Source organism: Marmota marmota, unplaced genomic scaffold (genome assembly GCF_001458135.2).
Source record: "Marmota marmota marmota unplaced genomic scaffold, marMar, whole genome shotgun sequence".
NCBI lineage: Eukaryota > Metazoa > Chordata > Mammalia > Rodentia > Sciuridae > Marmota > Marmota marmota.
Window position 1 is genome coordinate 12,334,440 of NW_026000153.1, and position 20,150 is coordinate 12,354,589.

Sequence of the window (20,150 nt, forward strand, 5' to 3'; positions counted from 1 at the left end):
GAGAGGTGGGGAGGGGGGAGGGTGGAGGATGGGAAAGGCAGCGGAGCACAACAGACACTAGGATGGCAATTTGTAAATCAATGGATGTGTAACTGATGTGATTCTGCAATCTGTGTATGGTGTGAAGGTGGGAGTTCATAACCCTCTTGAATCAAAGTGTCGAATATGATATGTCAAGAAATTTGTAATGTTTTGAACAACCCACAATAAAAAAAATAAAGAATGAGCTTTCTGTAATCTTTAAAAAAAGAAAATGCAAGATTACACAGATTTCACCAAAAAACTTAAAATGGCTTTTGATACCTTTTAAGTTGAACTCCTGCTAAATTTAACTCTGGGCTTCTACCAGACCAAAGGTATAAAATCTGCTCTGAATGTATTTCTCCCACAGGAAGCACGCTCCAGGGCTATCTTGAGAAGACTGCTTTTAAACACCTGCGGGAAGCCCTAACCACAGGAAGGCAGAGCTGTCTTCCTCTGCCCTTCTCATTTTCACAGGAGCACAGTCTATTGGACTTGGTTATGTTTGGTCCTGATTGATTTTAAATCCGCAAACTGAAAACTGAAAACATGACAGTGGTGTAAGATGTATCTAAACATTAACATTCAAGGAAAAATATCAGTTCCCTATCAGCTCAATTCCCCTTGTGCTGACTTGGTGGGGTCATCACCAAAATGATGGTTGCAAGTTGGTACATAAAACAAATTAAATAGACATGGTCCCTGCTCTGTGGTTCCCTGGCTCGGATTCCCTCCTGCCCTGTACCATTGCCAATGCTCTTTCTTCTTCATCTTTACTTTTATTATTTTTTTAGGAGCTCCATAAGTCTTCTCAGGGCCCTTGTTTCCCAGGGGCTTACAAGTCAAAACAAATAGAAATCTGGAGGCTGTTAACCTCTTTGAAACAAATTCATTGATTATATGTGATATGTCTGTCTCCAATAGCATGCAGGGTTCAGGGCTGAACAGGGAGGAGGGAATTGATTCATGGAAACTTCCTTGCTTGCAGTAGGAGTTTGAAGAGGATGGTTTGAGCTGCTGTCGTCGTGATGAGAGGAGAGGAGGTTGTTTTTGCAGGGAGTGTGGCTTGGTCGAAGCTTCCAAGGCAGGAGGTGTCAGGGATGTTGACAGGTGATCCCCGAGGTGCCAGGGTAACAGAGTTTGATCTATGTCTGTGGCTCTTTTAACACTTTCTGTTTCCTGTTGTCTGATTTTAGGCCTGGAGGTCTTTTGAGTGACTCTTCAGATGCGTAACTTTATTTACAGAGACTGAAAAAAGTAGATGCTTAGACAGGTAGAATCCTGCAGCTTCCACAGACAACAAATCTGGGTCTTGGGTTTTTGCAATATTGTTTCTTTGCTTAGAAAAAAAATTTCCTTCCTTTTTTCCCAGTCCCCTGATCTGACCCCACCAAAATATTCTTCACTCGGCTACTATGGGCATCTTTTAAGAATACAAGTCTGTTTTTGCTTAAAACTTGCAGGAGCAAGGCCAAGCCCTGTGCTGATTTTACAGGGTCTGGCTCCTGATTTCTTCCCTCTCAGACCCACTCTCCTACTCCATGTCCAGACTGTACAAAGGCACTTTGGATTCCTCCATGGTCCCAGAGTTTCTTTCATATTCAGGCCTGTGCCCACACAGTTTCCTCTGCTCAAAACACTTTTGTAGCCCACGCCCATCTCTTCCCTTTGCTCTTGTCACCTCCTCTGGACAACCTTTTCTAACACCTTTTCCTGTTTCCATGCTGCTCCCGTGGCATGCTGTGTTTGCACGCTTGGAGGCATTTACCACATTATATTTGTCTGTTTCCTCATTGTTCGCCTACTTTATACTCCAATCTTAAATCATAGGGACTTCTTGTTTGCTCGTGAATTCTCGCTGTGCTTTGACACCTGGGGAGGCATGTGCTAAATATTTTTGGATGGAAAGCTGCCAATCTGGACTTTTCAGCTCACTATAGAGCATGACAAACCGACAGGTTTGGGCCTGGCCATCTGTGCCTGCCCACTTAACTGTGGCTGTACCTCTGCTGCCCACTTTACCACTGGATACCAGGATGCAAACAAGTTTTTCAGGAATCACTTGAGATTATGACATATAAGCAGCTTCAGCCTTGACTTTTTGAATAGCCAGGTATAGCAAAGCTGTTTGAGCACAAGCTAGACCCGCAGTTTGACAGACCTTGAACCCAATATTATTTTAAGAGCCAGGGACAGATTGATCATTTGAGACAAATAAGCCCCAGGGACAAAGTAAAGCTGTCTTTGACAGTTTCTTTTTTCTGTTTGTTCCTAATTGACACCCTACCTATCTTTTCATATGTTCACTCTCTTATAAAATCCAAATTCTATTGTGTGCAGAGAATAATGAGAACTGCTGTCTCAAGCAGGTGTAGTGGTGACGTGCCTGTGGTCCCAGCTACTCAAGCAGAGGGAGGAATTCTAGAGCCTGGGTAACATAGCAAGACTCTGTCTCAAAAGAACTATTACATCTTTCCCCATTATTGGCAGGAAGAAGGGCTTCACATTCACTATTCTAAAACGAAAGACACTATTTTTTTGGCAGCCAGACCCTAATATGTAACCCGCTTCCAGCTAATTATTCTCCAATCATCACCCATTTGATACACAGGAAAGTTAGATATTCCAAGATACATTAAAAAAAATTTAAAAAGTGAGGTGGGCAATTAATATTCACTTTAAAATTTACCCTGCATTTTATTTGTGGGCTCCACTGTTTTTTCTCCCATTAGGAAGTACACCCTCTGCCCACTGGAACTTGTAGAGCCTAGAGCTGGGGTCAGAGAGCTGTGGTTCTACTCAGGATCTCAAGAGGATGAGCAACACTCCCTGTGGCCTAGCTGACCATGGAACCCAAGGGCACCAGGGGGTCACCTCCAGCAGTGCTCTCAGGTTTGTAGCCATATCATTGCCACACCAAACTTACCAAAGCCTGGGTCAGAAAGACAATGGAGATGGAGGATTGCCTGCCCCAGATGGCCTGTCTCCCCTGCGGAGGACAGCTTTCAAAATTTTGCCAGCGGTCAAGTACTCCCACACGTTTTCCTCTTCTTTTTTTAAAATAAAGAAATGTCAGGAGCAAGTCCAGTATACCTGACAGATGAAAGTGGAGCTTCTCTGATGGAAGCCAGGATAATAGGTTGGGTGGGGACAGGAGGGAAGGGTCCTGCCCTCCAGCTCCCTTGCTTTGTGAAGAGGCCAGACAGGAACTGCTTTATAGAGCTACACTCTGGAATATGAGATGAGAAACAGCTCAGACTGCAGGATCCTGCTAAGGACCATTTCCTCTTCTCCTACAGTGTCCTTTCTAGAAGGATCCATGGAAGAAATTTCAGACAGCTCTTGCTTTCAGGAATCATTACGCTTGTGGATTTTTTTATATATTTATTTTTTAATTTTTCGGTGGACACAATATCTTTGTTTTATTTTTATGTGGTGCTGAGGATCGAACCCAGCGCCCCACGCATGCCAGGCGAGCGCGCTACCCCTTCAGCCACATCCCCAGCCCCGCTTGTTGATTTTTTTTATAAGTGGTTGGTTTATGTTTTATCTTATGGAGGTCATGACTATCTCATGGAGGCCTTTGGTCCTGGCTGCTACACAGCCTTAAGCTGGTTTCATAAGCCTCCTCTGGCAGTTTCTTAGGCTTGCCCTGCACAGATTCTACAAACTCTAGAAACCAAGTCAGGAACCTGGGTATGATTTCTACCTCATTTTCCTTTGCCCCTGATTTTCACTTCATTTTGATTGAATTGTCTTACACTGTGATGTACACTACCTCAAATCCTTTCTGGAACAAAACAGAAGAAAAATGAACACATCCATGAATGAGTATATTTAAAAAAATAACCAAGCCAGATAGCTGTCCGATCTGACTGTGCTTACCTCGTTGGGGTGGAATCCATCTACGGGTTCAATGAGCTGCCAGGGCTGTCCACCTCTCCTCCGCCACTCCTCTATGACTACAGGACACACAACCAGAAGGTTACAGATGCCCTTCCACAAAGGTCAATGTCGAGGGCAAGGACCGAATGAGATGTCATCAGGACTGCCCCCTCCTTCCCAGGCCATGGCAGCCTCTGAGCTGTTGTCTTGGGCTGGGATCTTTTGGGACAGAAATGATCTTCCCATGGAGTGATTTTCTTCTTCTAACTCCAAAAGAGAATGCTTGAGCTTGCTGGATGAATGTGATTTGTGTAGCTGGGAGTGCAGGGGAAAAAGGGAACTCTAAAATACTCAGTGGTTTAAGTCCATCTCATTTTTCAGTGGACAGGAGCACAGCAGTGCAGGGAGGGAAATTTAGCATTTTGTGAACATCTCCTTTCCCGGGCTGCCATTTGCAGACACTGCCTCCATGTGTCAAGCCATCACCTTGAACAATCCTACAGCATGTCAGAAATATAATTACATAAAATTATCTCAACATCGCTTTTAGAGAGTGTGGCTACAGAGAAAATATTATGAGCCCCAAAGTGATGAAAAGCAATAAAACTGTCCTTCAACAAGGATGAGAGACCAAGAATGCCAGTTGTTCCAAGGCAACGGTGCAATTAACACTGTGTTGTACCATCACCAAGCCAGTAAGAACTCCGGAAGGAAATTTCAAATCCCTAGAGAACCTCCAAAGAGACTTGTGCTTCCTGTCTGGTCATTGCCCTTGCTTTCCTGGTGTCCAGTGAGGGCAGAAGACACAGCTAAGATTCCTCTGGTTCTTTTCTCTTCATCCCCCAGAAAATGCAGGGCAGAGGTCTGTCCCTCTTTTTCTCCCCCTATTACTCCAGGGAAGGATGGAGATTCTATCCGGGGCTTTGACTGGACAAGGGAATCTAGACTTTCCCAGGGCTGAATCAGTTAGAACTCAATTGCTTCTGCAGTTACTCTGGATACTACAGCTTGCTTTCCTCACTTATTACCCAATCTCTGTCCCCAGAGAGGCTGCAGATAATGTTGACCTTCTCAGAGTTTAGGAAGAAATTCGTGCCACTGCTTTGGAGTCCTGCACACTGGATCATCAGTCCCTGTTAACTTATTTCCTGGTAGAATGGCCACCACTGAACAGCTTTTGCATGATATGCTTCTGGGTGTTATTGGAGGTTGATAGAAGAAGCAACTCTTGGTAAGTGGGCTTTGCATTTCTTACAAAACTGAGCTAGCTGTCTACTGTGTCACTGTGTCATGAGGTGTCCTCCACATGGAGCCTCAAGGGAGAAATTGCTTCACACTGATAAATGCCCCCCTCTCTCAAGGAATGGTATGCATCTGCTCTTCTGATAGGAAGCTCAGAGCTGTCTTGACACATTTGTTCCATTAGGTCAGCTTGCAGCCCTCAACAATTTCTTTCCTGCTGTGGCCATAGTATCCTGTAAAAAGCAGAGTCTCAGGGAAGTTTATCTGCCTCAGTCTCCAGTTTGCCTGGCCAGAGTTCTGCTGTTTTGGGGTCATCACCTTGAAATCAGACTTTCTGTTTCAGGTTCAATTATGTCTGCTCTGCCATTTCCTCTGTGTCTTGCATTTCAAAACTCATGTGTGGATCCCAGATTGCCCTCCCTGGTCATAATGCTGGCTTTGTATGCTCTGTGACCCTGTTCTAGCCCATTCCTGGCTCTGACTGACTCATATGCCATGACATTAACTTATGCTCATTTTAAACTCTTTGTTCTCTCTCTTGCCTGGCAGAAGATAGACCAGTTTCCTCCTCATCTATTGGGTCTTGCTTTTCTAGGTTTTTATTTTTTATTTTTGGTACTGGGGATTGAACCCAGGGGCACTTTACCACTGAGCCACATCCTAGTCCATTTTACTTTGTTGAGACAGGATCTCACTAAGTTGCTTAAGGCCTCGCTAAGTTGCTTAAGGCCTCGCTAAGTTGCTAGGCTGGCTTTGAACTCGCAATCCTCCTGCCTCAGCCTCCCAAATCTCTAGGATTATAGGCAAGTGCCACCATGTCTGGCTCCTGCTTTTTTATTTTCTAACTTTATGTTGATTCTTCATTGGAGCCACCTCCATGCTAAATGTCCAACAGGCTTCCCTTAAAGGAGAGCCAGGCATTTAGAAGGAATTTTGCAAATATGGAGCCAAAGTCAATTCTCTGTAGCCCCATTGATGTCCTTTGTGATCTCATGGTATTTGTCTCCTCCTCTCTCCTTGCAGTCCCACAAAAATCAACAAGGATGGGGACAGGCCCTATCTAGGTCAGATGCCGTCCTCTCCACCCCTCAGACTTCAGAGGTAACTTGCTTCCATGTGCCTGTATTCCTTTCTACTTCCCCCAAGTTGTCAATGAGATCTTTATCCCTTTCCTGCATCCTTCTTTATTTCTGATATTTTTTATTATGCCATATTAGATGTTATCAGAAGAATGAATAAAAGAAAATTCCAACAAGATGTGGAATGGCCTGAATGTTTGTGTCCTTCCCAAATTCCTATATTGAAATCCTTGCTGTTCACCTCCTCTATGATTAGGAAGTGGCCTTTGGGATGTAATTAGGCCATGAGAGCGGAGCTATCATGAATGGGGACCCTTCCTGCCATGTGAGGATACAAGGAGGAGTTGGCAGCCTGCAACCTAGAAGAGCACTGTCACCAGAGCCCAACCGCATGGCATCTTGATATTGTGCTTTCCACCTCCAGAAGTGTGAGAAATAGAGCTCTGTTGTTTATAAGCCATTCAGTGTATGGCCCTTTATTACAGTGGCCTAAGATAGAGCCCCCTGATGCTGTTCATCAGGGGGCTCTGATGAGCAGCTGTGTTAACAAGATCAGCCAGTGGGAACTCAGCCCCATCAAGACCTCAGATAGAACCAGCTGAAGAATTGCAAAGCACTAGATGGAGAAGACCCAGGCAGAGGCATCTTGTGTTAAATATATATACAGCAAGTCATGGAGCAGATCAGGTCCACTTAGTGTCCTATGGCCCAGTGGAGTGGGAAGTGTCACACAAGACTTTTTGACTCTCTATGTTTATAGAGAAGGTTGAGTGACAAGTTCAATTGCAACCTGTCAAAATTCAGAAAAGAATTATAGTGATCAAGAGACTTAGAAACTCCAGAGTGAAAAGCAGATTTGGGCCTGTGAAGGAAACACAGCTTAAGCTCAGGTTGTGTTCCATGAGAGGGAGGTTTACTTGGAGCCTGGTATGAAAAAAGGTCAGACTTGCTTATACACGAGTTTTCTCCAGTGTGATTCAGTTTTGGCAATGTGATTAGTTTATTCTAAGCTTTTTTTTTTTCCATTTTGAGTTTTCCAAATTTGAATTTTGGAGCATCCCTATTTGAATTTTATGTGTTTTACTAACTGTCAAACTAAAAACTATGGTCCTCAGAGAAAGGGAGAGGTGTTGATAGATATCTCTAAGGAACAGCATAATTCAACCATTAGTGATGATTTTCAAAATGAGAAGAGATGGTCAATACCTTCTGCTTCCTATGCAAGCTTGAGCAATCCCATAATTGTGGAAGTAATGAAAGAAAAATTCAGGAATAAAAGCATAAAGAGAAGGGAAAGGATATTTACTTGCTAAGTTTTGCCAGGGAGCAGATGTATGTATACCTTAGGTGGAGTCAGTGGGAGAGGGCTGCTTTTTAGTATTACCAAACTTGAATATCAATGATAGCCCATTCTTCCTTACCAGGAATCTTATTCCTGACTCTAAATCTCTCTCCTCTATATCAGTAGCCACTATGAGGGAGTCTAGGCTTCAGAAAATCTAACTTGCCATATAAAATAATACAATGAGTATTGAAAGAAAATGCCATGAGGTTACCAAGGCTATAATAAATCCATTCACAGTGGAAAATATCATTTTCTCTGTGTCTGTGAAGGCAGTATTGGTCACCACATAGGAATAGACGTCAGGACTGTAAAATTTAAAGGTAGTCTTAGAAACTCACAGTCACGAGTATAAGGTTTTATTTGTACTTTGAGTATTCCTAGGCAGAATGATACTTTACCAAAAAAAAAAAAAAATCTCAGGATGAAATTCTACTTTCTCAGGAGAAATGTAATAGCAGACAGTGGTCTTTATTTCTTTTCTGATTGATTTCAGAGCAGGAGGGCCATTCAATCAAGGATAACAGAGTAAGTTGGTCAGTTTCCTTCCTATCTAGAACCATCATTCAAAATAGGTAAATGAATTGCTAATCATTCTTCAGAAGATATGAATTAAAATGGAAAGATCATGGACCATCTGTTGGGATTTGGTGCATGATATGTCTTTATCTGTAAAGTCAGAGGAAGTCTGCTAATGACCAGCTTTTCAAAGATGTGATGGAGACGGTGGAGGAAGGCTCACAAGGCACTTGGGGGCTCTGATGAACAACAATACGAGCAGGCATTTTAAGGAACTGGTTAGCACATGGAGTCACTGGCTGGTTTTACAGAAGTATCCAGGAGAGTGGGAAACCAAAGACAAGATTTACTCGGATTGAGTTGTCTTGGAAGCTGAGGGCAGCTGGAGGTATATTTAAAGAGTTGGTGTAAAAATGGCCCTATCAGCCAGCTGGCATTTCCTTTCCCTTTCTGGAGAGGTGCGATACAAAGAAAAAGGACATCACCTGCTCAAGTTGGCATTTCCTGAAGGCAGAAAAAGTTGCTTCCTATGCTTAGTTCACAACCCGTTAGAAAAGGAGTCAGCAAAAGATAAAAAAGAATCTTTGGAGATGAGCAATCATCTTTTCAGTGCTGGACCGAGGCTGTCAGAGTGAAGAACAAATAGGTCTTATGCCTACCCTCAAGTGACAGGGGTCCTCAACAGCAATTCGCTCGGTCACCAGGATGTGAAATTGGGAATTTCGGTGTCATGAGAAATGAGTATATTTGTGATGCAATAGTCAGCTCAAATATAGTACTGAAATGAGAAGAGGGGTTTTCATGGGACTATTAAGACTGCATATTTAATAAGTGACTTTACCGAGTTTTTAATTCTGATAGAGAGTGCAATGATAAAAAGCCACATTTCTACCATATCTTCCTCAAAGTGACTCAATGAATTCTCAGCATGAATGGTGATGGGAGGTAGGCTGGATATTGAAAGAGAATAAACATGTATCACCTGGGAGAATTCAGGAGCTGCTTTATAAATGCCGATGATGGAGGCAGTGGGAGATGCCGGCTAACAGCCACCGAGTCCTTAGACTTGACAAGCTTTGGTCTCACTTCATCCTCACATAAACCCTATGGTTTAGTTACTGCTACTTTACATAAAAAGAAACAAAATTTGAGTGGTTGTTTAGTTTGCTTGAGGGTACAGATCTTCTCTGCCTGAACTGGGGTAAGAACACAGATGTAAATTCTGGGCCTTTTCTATAACAGCACATTACACCCACATGAGGTGGATTTCAAGGTTAATAATGTGCTGTTCATACTGAAAAGTTACCCACAGAAATGGATCGGAGTGGATGATCCCCGCACTTGAAATGCTAGCATATCAAGTTCCAAATGCCCTTACTTGGGCTTAAGTCAAGTCATTACCTCAGTTCCTGAAAACTAGATAAAAATTCTAGCTTTTTCAGAGGTAGACATGGTGGCACCCATCCAATCAATGTGGGCTGCTGTACCAGAAGTTTATGTAGGCAAGTCTAGAGCACTGTGTGTCCACTCTCCTATTCATTCTGTCCATGTATCCTCCCCAGTGCGGTATCTACTAACTTCACATAGAGAAGATGAAGAAGGTCCTGTACTAGAACCGAATCTTCGGTTATTTTTTTATAACAAATGGCAGGAGATTGCAAAATAAGAAATTCCTTGAACTGTGGATGAGAATTTTTAAGCACGGAGAAATACCTGGGAAATTGCAATCATGTTGATGAAGAATATTCAGTTCAGTTTAACTGAGATATCTATTTTTGTTCTGCATTTATTGTTGCCATGAAGACAGGAAAGAGCTGGCAAGGCTTTGTTTCCAAGCTTTCTAGTTCACCACTGGAATGCTGTGTCACAGATAAAGCTCTTTCTTCTCTCTATATTCCCTTGGAGATAATTCTGTTTGGTTGACAATGATATTCCAAGCATCTACACAGCTCTTGGCACAGAGAAGACACAGTTTAAAAAAAAAATCTAATGATTGAATGACCAAGCTCTTAATCTTGGGGTAAGATATAGATGACCTGAAGATTGTGATTAGGAAGATCTGGAGTGAAGCCTGCCTTCACAATTGGCTCCCAGGTGGCATTCATTTTGCTCATCCCAAACCACACATGGAGTGGTAAAGGCATGACTATGGTTATGGGAACAGGTTATGTAGCAAGCATAGCATTTATGAGCATGACACATTTCATATAATTATCACAAAGATTGTTAGGTAGATATGGCATCCCCACTTCCAGGTCTAGAAAGGGGCAGTTTGAGTTGTTCAGAGAATTGCCTACCATCTCAGAGATAATAAATGACAGGGCCAGCGATCACCCTGGAAAATATAAAAGTCCCATTTGAATGTTAGACAATATTATATTTTTAATAACTTTATCTATATTCAAGGTTGGTGATGATCAAAGATCACTTGGTGGTGCATTTGTTTACACCAGGAATTCATTAACCAGTCTTTAACTCTGCATTTTAATGAGAGGTTATTTATCAAAATGTCTCTCCCCATGAGAGAAATGTGTATTATGCAGGCAGGAAATCTAGTTAAGGGAGATCAGTCTTGTTGAAAAGATGTTCAGAATTGAAGTACTAGGGTCTGCAATGCACAATGTGTCAACTAATGTAATATTTGATAATTCATGATGGCCATCTGCTCTATCCCAGATGCTTGGGCTGGAGGGGCTGGTGGTGGGGGATAGAGACGATAAACTCTGGATCAGAAATCTTCCATCCTTTGCATACACTGTAAAGCTTTTCATTAGCATCACCTCAGCTGGCAGTCAATCAACAGGGGGCTTTCTCTTGTATAAAAATTGCTTAGCAATAAAAATGAATCTGGAAGGATTACAATCAATAAATAATACTTTTTTCAGAGTCAAGATGTAAAGGATAAATCCATAGCTCTAATAATCATGCCTGTTTTTGTGGGGCCTCTCACTAGTGGACAGAACACTCAAAAAGAAACATGATATTCTTTCTAGAAAGTTGGGATGTAGGTTGTTTATTTCCCCCCACACAAACTCTTTGGTTCCTCCCTTACTGATTCTGATTAGGTTGAGGTTGAGGTTCATCCTGACTGGGGCCTGGGAATCTGCACTGCAACTGAGTCCCTAAGTAATCTTGTGTCCCACTGTGAGAGGTATTGTCTTACCCCTCACTTCTGGTACACCCATCATTAGCCTGTAGGTAAGAAGGACATTGCTGAATTGGTAAGAACAGGTTAGGTGATTCCATTAGTTCCAAGGCTCCCAGTCCAAAGCTCTCTCCAAGGATCGGTTCTATTCCTTTCAGAATTCTGAAGTGATGGCAAAAGTCAGATGGCAGTCATCAAAGATACAAACAATAATTCATATTGCAGAGGATGTGGAGGAAAAAGAATCCTTTTACACTGTTGGTGGGACTGTAAATAGTACAACCACCACTGAAATCAGTACCGAGGTTCCTCAAAAGACTAGAAATGGAACCAACATATGACCCAGCTATATCACTCCTTGGTATTTACCCTAAAGAATTGAAGTCAGCCTACTATAGCGATACATGCATACCCATGTTTACAGCAGCACAATTCACAATAGCCAAACTATGGAACCAGTTCATCAGTGAATGAATGGATAAAGAAAATGTGTCATATATACACAATGGAGTTTTAAACCTACCATAAAGAAAAATGAGATTATGTCATTTGCAGAAAAATGGATAGAACTTGAGACTATTATGTTAGGCAAAATAAGGCAAGCTTAGAAGGCCATTTTCTCTCATGTGTGGAAGCTAGAAAGAAAAAAGGAAAAGAAAAGTGGAGGGGGGACGGTATCTCATGAAAATCAAAGAGGAATCAGTTAAAAAAAAGGGACAAATAGGGGAAGTGCTGAGAAGTACTATTGGCCAGATTACATTGTTATATTGTGTGCATGTATGAAGACATAATAACACATCCCACCATTACGTACAGCTATAATGCACCAATAAAAAATGTGGTAAGAGGAATAAAAAAGAAAAAAAATAAAGTGATGAAGGAATGCTGAGCCCCAGCCCATTCAGAAAGAGTCTCATGCATTATCCTTTTATAATATGGAGAGCTACTAGTGAAAGAATGGGCGGAAGTAACCCTGCCCAAACTGCTGCTTTATTAACTCAGTGCCCTGGAAGGCTCTCCACTGCAGCTGCTGTGTTTGTTTTCTGTCAATACCAAAACCAAGCAACTTACTTTCTTGGAAGGCAAAATCCATGTAGAAAAGATTGAAGTTCGTAAATTTCTCACTGGTCGCAATTTTTTTCAGTGTTTTGGAGAGTTGTTCCGCTCTCTGAATAGGAGGGAAATAGGGAGAAGTCCATGACACCTAGACTTTGACTTTCATGAGATAATTCAGGCAGAAAAAAGAAATCGATCTTCCCCTCCCCATTCCACCTTCCTTTCTCCAAGCCACCAGCAAAGAACAGCTCTGCACATTAAATTCTATTCATGTGCAAATGACCAGTGAGCATATGAAAAATGTTAGCATTCATTAGGAATCAAATCAGTGCAAATTAAAGCAATAAGATAACACTTTTCCCCCATGGGACTGGCATAGATGGGATGAAAACCTTGAGAACATAAATGTCCAGGGCTAGATGGATGAGAATGCTAATTAGTTTCATCATGCTAGAAGCGATTTGATGATATGGGTCACATCCATAAACGTGGGCATGGCCTTTGACACAATAAAACTTATAGGAATTTATCTTAAGGAAGTAGAGATGTCCTCACAACATACATCTTTATATGTATAATTGTTCATTGCAATGCTATTTATCATAGTAAAAACTGGAAACAACCCATATGTCAAACACCAAGGGATGCAATAAATCATGGTATATTCATAGGCTGTCTATTTTTAAATGGTTGTGTTATTATGATGTGAAGAAACAATATATAAAAATTGGAAAGCAGAAAAGAACATGTGTATTCTCATACTGTGTAGGCAAAACCCTAAATCTCTATTTATGGAAGTGATAATGAAAGACATATACACATAGTAACTTTGGGTGGTAAAATTTGGGGTGATTTTTGTTATTGTGTGTTTTCTTTGTGTATTTTTATGTTATCTGTATTTTAAAAAATTGAAATATTTTTATTTTTAAAAAAAGATTCAATAAATAGTTCACCATCCACGAAAGTAGTTCAAACCATTTTACTTGAACAATGGGTTCCCTCAGAGACATCAGGAGGCTCCTCGTTGACCTCAAGAGACCTCCAGGGATACAGAGGCCTAACCTTGCTCAGCTTTCCACTTCTATGACTATATATGGGGCATGCTGTGTGTGTGTGTGTGTGTGTGTGTGTGTATGCACATGTGCATAGGGGAATGATACTGAGAGACACAGTGAGAGATCCAGACCCAGAGAGAGGCAGAGAGAGATAGGCCACCCCTGTCTCTTGGTGCCTCCAGCCCTCTGGCAATTTGCTTTTATTATTCATCATTGGCTTTTCATAATATTTCATATTAACACTTCTCACACTCTTGATGACCATCATGCTTCCAGATCCACCCCTAGTGAAAACTGCAGCAAACAAGAGGGACAGAATGATCCAAGATGGTCCCAAAAGACTGTGCCAGTCTTACCTACCTCTGAAGTGAGAGTCCGGAGCGTCTTGTTGGAAGTCAACCAGCCACTGCAGGGGCTGACCTGAGAGCAGCAAAACACCACTTTGATTAAAGGGGAGCAGCAGTGGGTAACAGGTGTGTGTGTATGTGTGTGTGTGTGTGCGTGTGTGTGTGAGAATGTGTGATGTGGCCTTGCAGCAAGTGTCAGTGAGCTCACCTGGAGGCAGCCCAGGAAGGAGTAGAGCTGTGCGTAAGTCACGTCTTTATTTAGCTGGCCTGGAAAACAGAGAGGTTGGACATGTTGTGTGTACTCACACATAGCAACACTTAGAGACATTCATAGGTGCCTCGACGTCCCTTGTAGAGGGTGGCACTGCCAATGGGACTTTCCCTGACTTGTCATTTATCACTGCCTCTAAAGTTCAAAGCCAGCCTCAGAAACTTGGCAAGGCCCTAATGTAACTCAGTGAGAACTTGCCTCTAAATAAAATATAAGAAAGGACTGGCAATGTGGCTCAGTGGTAAAGTGCTTCTGAGTTCAATGCCTGGTACCAAAAAAGAAAAAAAAAAACTTTCTGTGCTTTACTTCTTTCTGAGCCCCTAGAGATTCCAGGTTGGGGGAAGGAATTCTGAGGAGTTTACTCCTCATGGAGAGCTCTTGGTCTCAGCAGGGACAGGGCTAGAGGGCTGGTCTTATCTAGACTCCAGGAGCACTCTGAAGAGCAGAAGGTTTCTCCTGGCAATAGTATGAAAGGCCAAGTTCCTGTAGGGCACAGGGAGCATTCCAGGTGGTAGCTGACTAACTCCTCCTTTCCAACTTCACAAAACACTCAGGTCTGATCCAAGTGTCCCAAGCTAAAGACCTGGCAGAAAATTTTTTTTTCTTTGTAAGTAGCACTCTGGTTTATCAGCACATTTTACACATACTTAGGCAATAGAATGTTTAAATCTACAGCAACATAGAGGACACACTACTATCCAAAAGAGAAACAAACAAAACAGGGATGTCTGGCAGAACATTCTGAGTATCTGAAGCTCTGACCATGGAGAGCCCTGAAGATGAACTGAAGGCCTTCCAATGTGGGTGGGATGGGGGAGGCCAGCACACATTGTCCCCTTCATGGCCCTGAATTGAGGTTTTCCCGGTGGGTATCTTATTGGAGCTCAATTAGTACATATACTCTATGCTTATCTGTGGGTGCAGGCTAAAGGGGTATATAAGAATTAAGGGAAAGTGCCATATGGGGCCCATCCAGAACTTTTCAGAACATCAGCCATAGATCCAGAATCTTGGGGGGGGGTTATTTCTATTCCAATACTCCCCTCTCTCCCTCCTTCCAGCTTACCCATCCCCATAGGCAATCAACTTTCATGCTGTGGCAGACACATAAAATTTTCTACACTCCTCCCCAGTTCTCTGGGGTGAATGATGGATGCTGTATCCATTAACACTTCTCACACTCTTGAAAAAAATCAAAGGAGATAATAGGCCCTATCTCTGAGTGAAGAGAAAGATTGAAGGTGATGGAACACAGCCTTATTTTTCACTTATACCTTGGATCAGTTAGACTGAAAGATAAATTCCACTTGCTTGTCATAGAGGAAAAATATATTCTCTGTGTGGGTGAGTGAATCTCAGGACCAGAAAGCCATAGACTTATTACTGCTATTAAAGTCACAGTGACCCGCCAGCTCTCTCTTCAGCACAGAGCTCTGCATCTTCACATTTAAATGACTCCCAAGCCACTAGCTTTATCACATTGGCCCAACATGGAGCCTCGAGCTCCTATCTTTCCCCAAGTCCCTGCTTCCACCCACTGAGGCTTCTTTGCCCTCTCCTTTCCTTGCCCCGTTTGGATTTTTGCAACTTGTCCCTTCCTCTGTATCCTGGCCTGTCTCAGCCCAGGGCAGCCTCCCTGAAGTGACTGAGGCCTGCAGCTTCCACTCCCCACCCTGGCCCTCTGCACATCTCAATGACTTTTCCCCTGGGGCAACTGCCTCTGAACAGCAGCCTTGTTTCTGACTGGCCTTTGCTTGGGTACCTTCTGCCATCTTGGGACTGGGGCCTCCTGATGAACCGTAAGTGGCTTTGCTAAGGCTCTGACACCTTGCTGGGTCCTGATGTATTCCTGGCTGTAAGGGATGGCCTGCGTCTCTTTGCTCAGTGGCTGAGGTGTCTCCATACTTAAAGGAGGTGGCATCTCATGCCTAACCACAAGTAATGATCCTGGATCCTCCCTACCTGCTCCGTTAAGTGTGATAGCTTTGACATCCAGAGGGACTGGAGTTTGTCCTGTTCTGAGGACACTGGAGATCAAACCACTGAATGCTCCTTGGGGATTAATCCTGTTCACAGCCTGGTCACAGCCTGGCTCCAACCTATCTTACTCACCTGTCCCTGCTGTCCTACTCCTATATCCCAAGGTCCCAGGTACCTTGGGATGAGACCATGATATATTGTACATGGAAAGAGGTTCTGTCCGTGACTCCCTCATCAGATAGTCAATCCAGTTAAGAAAGTTGATCAAGAATGCTCAGAAATAGGGGCAAGATTAGAGGGACTGTCACACTGTCCAGGAATTATCCGTGTGTGTGCGCGCGCGCGCGCAAATGTACATGTGTTAGGGAGCAGTGAACTGGCCCAATGGCTGCCATATGTTCTCTTTGAAGATTAAAAGAAGTGTTCTACTCTGGCTGGCTAGAAGGAGCAGTTTGTGTCTCAGTAATTTGTAAGTTCTTGAGGACAGAATCTGATATTCGTTTAATGCTGGGAACATAATTGAAATCTTAGATACTATAAAAGCTTGGTACCAGTGAAGATCAGTCATACCTCCATGAAATACCATCTAAATGTATTAAACTACATTAATTCAGACTGGGAGAAAGCTGGTAATGTAATATAAACTACAAGGAATTTTAAAAGACATTGGTTTCAAGTTGAGGAGTAATGGGGGCAAGACTGACTTGCTGATTTATGGCAGAGGCCCTTTGGGGAAGGCTCACGTGCAGATTTCTTGGTAAACAGCAGACTCTGAATCTCAGTCACACTTGAACCTTCTGAACAACTTCTAGAATGTCGATAGCTTGTACTGCTGACCTTGGCACTGGTGCTTGTCACTGTCGGGATGTATACGCTCTCTCCCCAGCGGAGCTGTCTTTTCTCACTCATTTGAGGTCAAGGACTCCATCTTATGTCATCTTTTTGTCATGTACTTCAGACATATTTCTAGAATGATTATCTTCCTCTTATACCATAGCTGAGAGGACTTAAGACTGGTCAAGCTTGAATTTTCTTAAAAGCTCTATGCAAGCAGAATCCTAATATGTGACTTGCTGTCTGGTATCTCCTCACAAAGACAATGAGGAGTTCTCCCCAGGAATTTCAATTATTGGTGGAGATCGTGGGGTTGTCCCAGCTCTTGGCAGCTAGTCATTAACTGGCAGTGACCCCAAACATGGCTGGAAAGGAGAGAAACTAGGAGGGGTCCATCACTCCCTCCTTCCTGTCAGGAGGAAGATGGGAACCCACTCTTGATCTGAGCCTCCATCCCATGCTACTCAATGCTGTGGCATTTAACCTTTGCAGAATGCTCAGTCTGTGTTCTGCCTGACCTGTCCAGGGGGAAGGGAGGAAGTAGAGAATGTGTCATTGATCAGGAGTTTTGTCCCTACCCCTCTGCTGTCTAAACTCTCCTAATCCTTAAGAGGTGGTTAAGGTCAAACCCAGAGACCCATCACTATGCTTCTAGGCTCAGATATAGAAATGATTAGAACTCCACCCCCAACCATTGTTTTTTGCTGTGCACAAGTCTTGGCACAGTGCCCCAGGAGTTGGACTCCAGTGTTTGGCTCTTGATTAGGATGCGAACTGCTCAGCTGTGGAGAGTGACCAAAGCTGGAGGCTGGTTCCGCTTTAACCCTGCTTCAAGGCTGGCTCATGTCCAGTGGGAATGGAGATACAGAGGTTTGAGTTTGAAGTGAGAGTAGCAGAAAGGGACAGCTGGGTCACAGTCCTTCCTTCAAGGCTCTCATCTTATGTGAGTTGTGAGCCCTGCCAAAGGAGGACTGGGAAGCCTGCAAGAATCTCACCTACCTCCCCAGTCTTTCTAGGAAGGACCCTGATGCTTCTTCGAGAAATTTATAACTTATTTCCCAAGGCAACCAGGCAGCAGGGATAATTTGGGACGTGAATAATTACTTAAACATATTAAACAAATTGTAGATGATTTCAGCCTTTTCCTTAATTGGATTTTTTTTTCAAAACTAGGGTTTATATAGAAAACACTTGTTTCACCTTTTCCTTATTCCTCTTTTGTGTGGTGAGATGCCACTCATGACTAGTGGCCAGAAAGAGGCTAAAATTTCTCACTGTTGGTGCTACTGACATTCTTGGTTGTGGGGGGCTGTCTTGTATATTTCAGGATGTTCAGCAACATCCCTGAAGTCTACATCTTAGATGCTACTAGCAATCTTCCCTCAATCCTCCATTGTGACAACAGGTGGGGCTGGGGGGACTGTTTCTGGTCGAGAACTTCTAGTTTAGAGAATCTGCAAAGGTAAATGATGAGTCTCCCAATCATTATTTTTTCTTCCATCACTCCTTTCCAAATTGTAGGGAGTCATTATTATTTACTGTTGTTAGATTATGTAAATCATGGAGTATCTGAAAGAATTTATGGAGGCCGGGGATGGTGGTACAGGACTTTAATCCCAGCAGTTCGGGAGGCTGAGGCAGGAGGATCGTTGAGTTCAAAGCCAGCCTCAGCCAAAGTGAGGTGCTAAGTAACTCAGTGAGACCCTGTTTCTAAATAAAATACAAAATAGGGCTGGGGATGTGGCTCAGTGGTTGAGGGCTCCTGAGTTCAATCTCTGGTCCCCAAATAAATAAATAAACAAACAAATAAATAATTATGGAGGTTATCTGACCAGAAGTTTTTGGAAAGAGAATGGGATTTGAAATCAGAAAACCCAAAGTCAGTTCCCTTCTGATGTGATGAAGTAAATTGGGAACACACTTCCCCTGCCCCTAACTTCCCTTCTCCAAGCATTTCTTAGCATTAATGGAATCTGCTGGAGAGACTGCGATTTTCATATCTGTTGGCTCAGAGATGTTCTTAGCCTGCGTGATTGTCCTTAAGGCCTTCAAGGCAGCTCAAAGTGGGACAAAATTCTCCTGGGTGTGTTCACACTGTTGTTTCTAAGGTGCGAGGTCAAAATTGTGTGAACAGGCAGACTCTGCTTTCCTTAGGGGAAGCGGGAAGGTGTTCTGCTTGGATAATAGCATGTGTGATGCACTTCAGGATGTCAAAAGGAAAGTGACTTCATCCTCAGTGACAGGGAGTCAGAACGCAGAGAGGTACCATTTTCCCCCAGTGAAGACTCAAGAGCCCTTTGAGAGCTGGCTAAAGGACACCTGCTCTTTTCTCATGTGAGCAGGGGTAGAATTTCCTGGGAGAGGAGGAGAGGAGGTATGGGTGGCTTAACCAGGAGCTGTGGGAGGACAAGGGAAAATGGAAATAATCCAAAACCATATATGCAAGGGCAAGCTCTTGATGGCCTCAAGTGTGAAATCTCGCTCTCCACCTTGCTCTCTCAGTAAATTACTAAAGAATGTGCTGCAGGTTTCCCCCTCTCAGTTGCTCCTCTGACTCATGAAGAAAGTGCTTAGATCTCCAGCACAATTTAGCTTGGGTTGGTCTTGGAGGCAGGAAGGTTAATATGGGGAAGGACAGCCCCTTTCTCACTATTGCTGGACCCAGGTGCTATCAATTCAGGGCTGAGAGGAGGGAACCCAGCCCTCTCCTTGTAGATGCTCATCAGAGAGGATTGAGGCCACCACTCCCCAGCCCTCTTCCCTGTTTAATTTTCCTCCTTCAGTGCTTATCACTATTTAACATGCTTTTGTAGTCTTTTCCCCTCTGGAATATAAATTTTATGTAGGCAGGAATTTAGAACTATTGTGTTCATTGCTGGTTGCTCAGTACCTAGAACTGTGTCCTGGCACATAAGGGCACAAAATAAACAGTTTTTGAAAGGGCATTCTCCCCAGAAATATAGAAAGCAGAGCCCTGAAACACCCAGGTTAGTACACAATGCGCTATGCAACATTTGGTGAGCTACCTAACCTCTCCGAGCCTTAACTGTTCCATCTATAAAATGGAATTCATTAGTGAAAACATCTACTTCACAGGGTTGTTTTAAGGATCAGCATGTCAGCTCTTTCTAATGTGAATGATACCACTTTTATATTGTCCGTACAGTATCTGGAGTGGTAAAGCTACATTAGAAGTTTCTAGGGACTTTAAAGTCTTTCCGAGTCTGCAAGAGAGATGTAGATATAGGGAGTTAGCAGCCCAGAGGTCTGTGTTCTACAGAGTTCTAGAAAACTGGCCACATGAAGGCACCCACTCTGAAGTTGGGAAAAATCCCTCTCTGACTCAGGACTTTCTGTCTCCTGTTTGAACTTCT

General features: G+C 43.1%; 1 protein-coding gene across 2 annotated transcripts in view; it reads right to left on the reverse strand.

The window, feature by feature from the left end:
* Aoah (acyloxyacyl hydrolase) overlaps nucleotides 1-20,150 on the reverse strand; it is a 213,642-nt gene that overhangs the window by 8,479 nt on the left and 185,013 nt on the right. Inside the window, exons 17-21 of one of the 2 annotated variants that reach the window (XM_048786464.1) lie at nucleotides 13,900-13,958; nucleotides 13,705-13,764; nucleotides 12,305-12,401; nucleotides 3,907-3,983; nucleotides 261-1,269 (exon numbers count right to left, since the gene is read on the reverse strand). In XM_048786464.1, the coding sequence (XP_048642421.1) occupies nucleotides 1,261-1,269; nucleotides 3,907-3,983; nucleotides 12,305-12,401; nucleotides 13,705-13,764; nucleotides 13,900-13,958 (302 nt within the window). In that variant the 3' untranslated portion in view covers nucleotides 261-1,260. Of the gene's footprint in view, nucleotides 1-260; nucleotides 1,270-3,906; nucleotides 3,984-12,304; nucleotides 12,402-13,704; nucleotides 13,765-13,899; nucleotides 13,959-20,150 lie in introns of those variants that run through there. The other variant, XM_015490228.2, reaches the window with a different exon arrangement.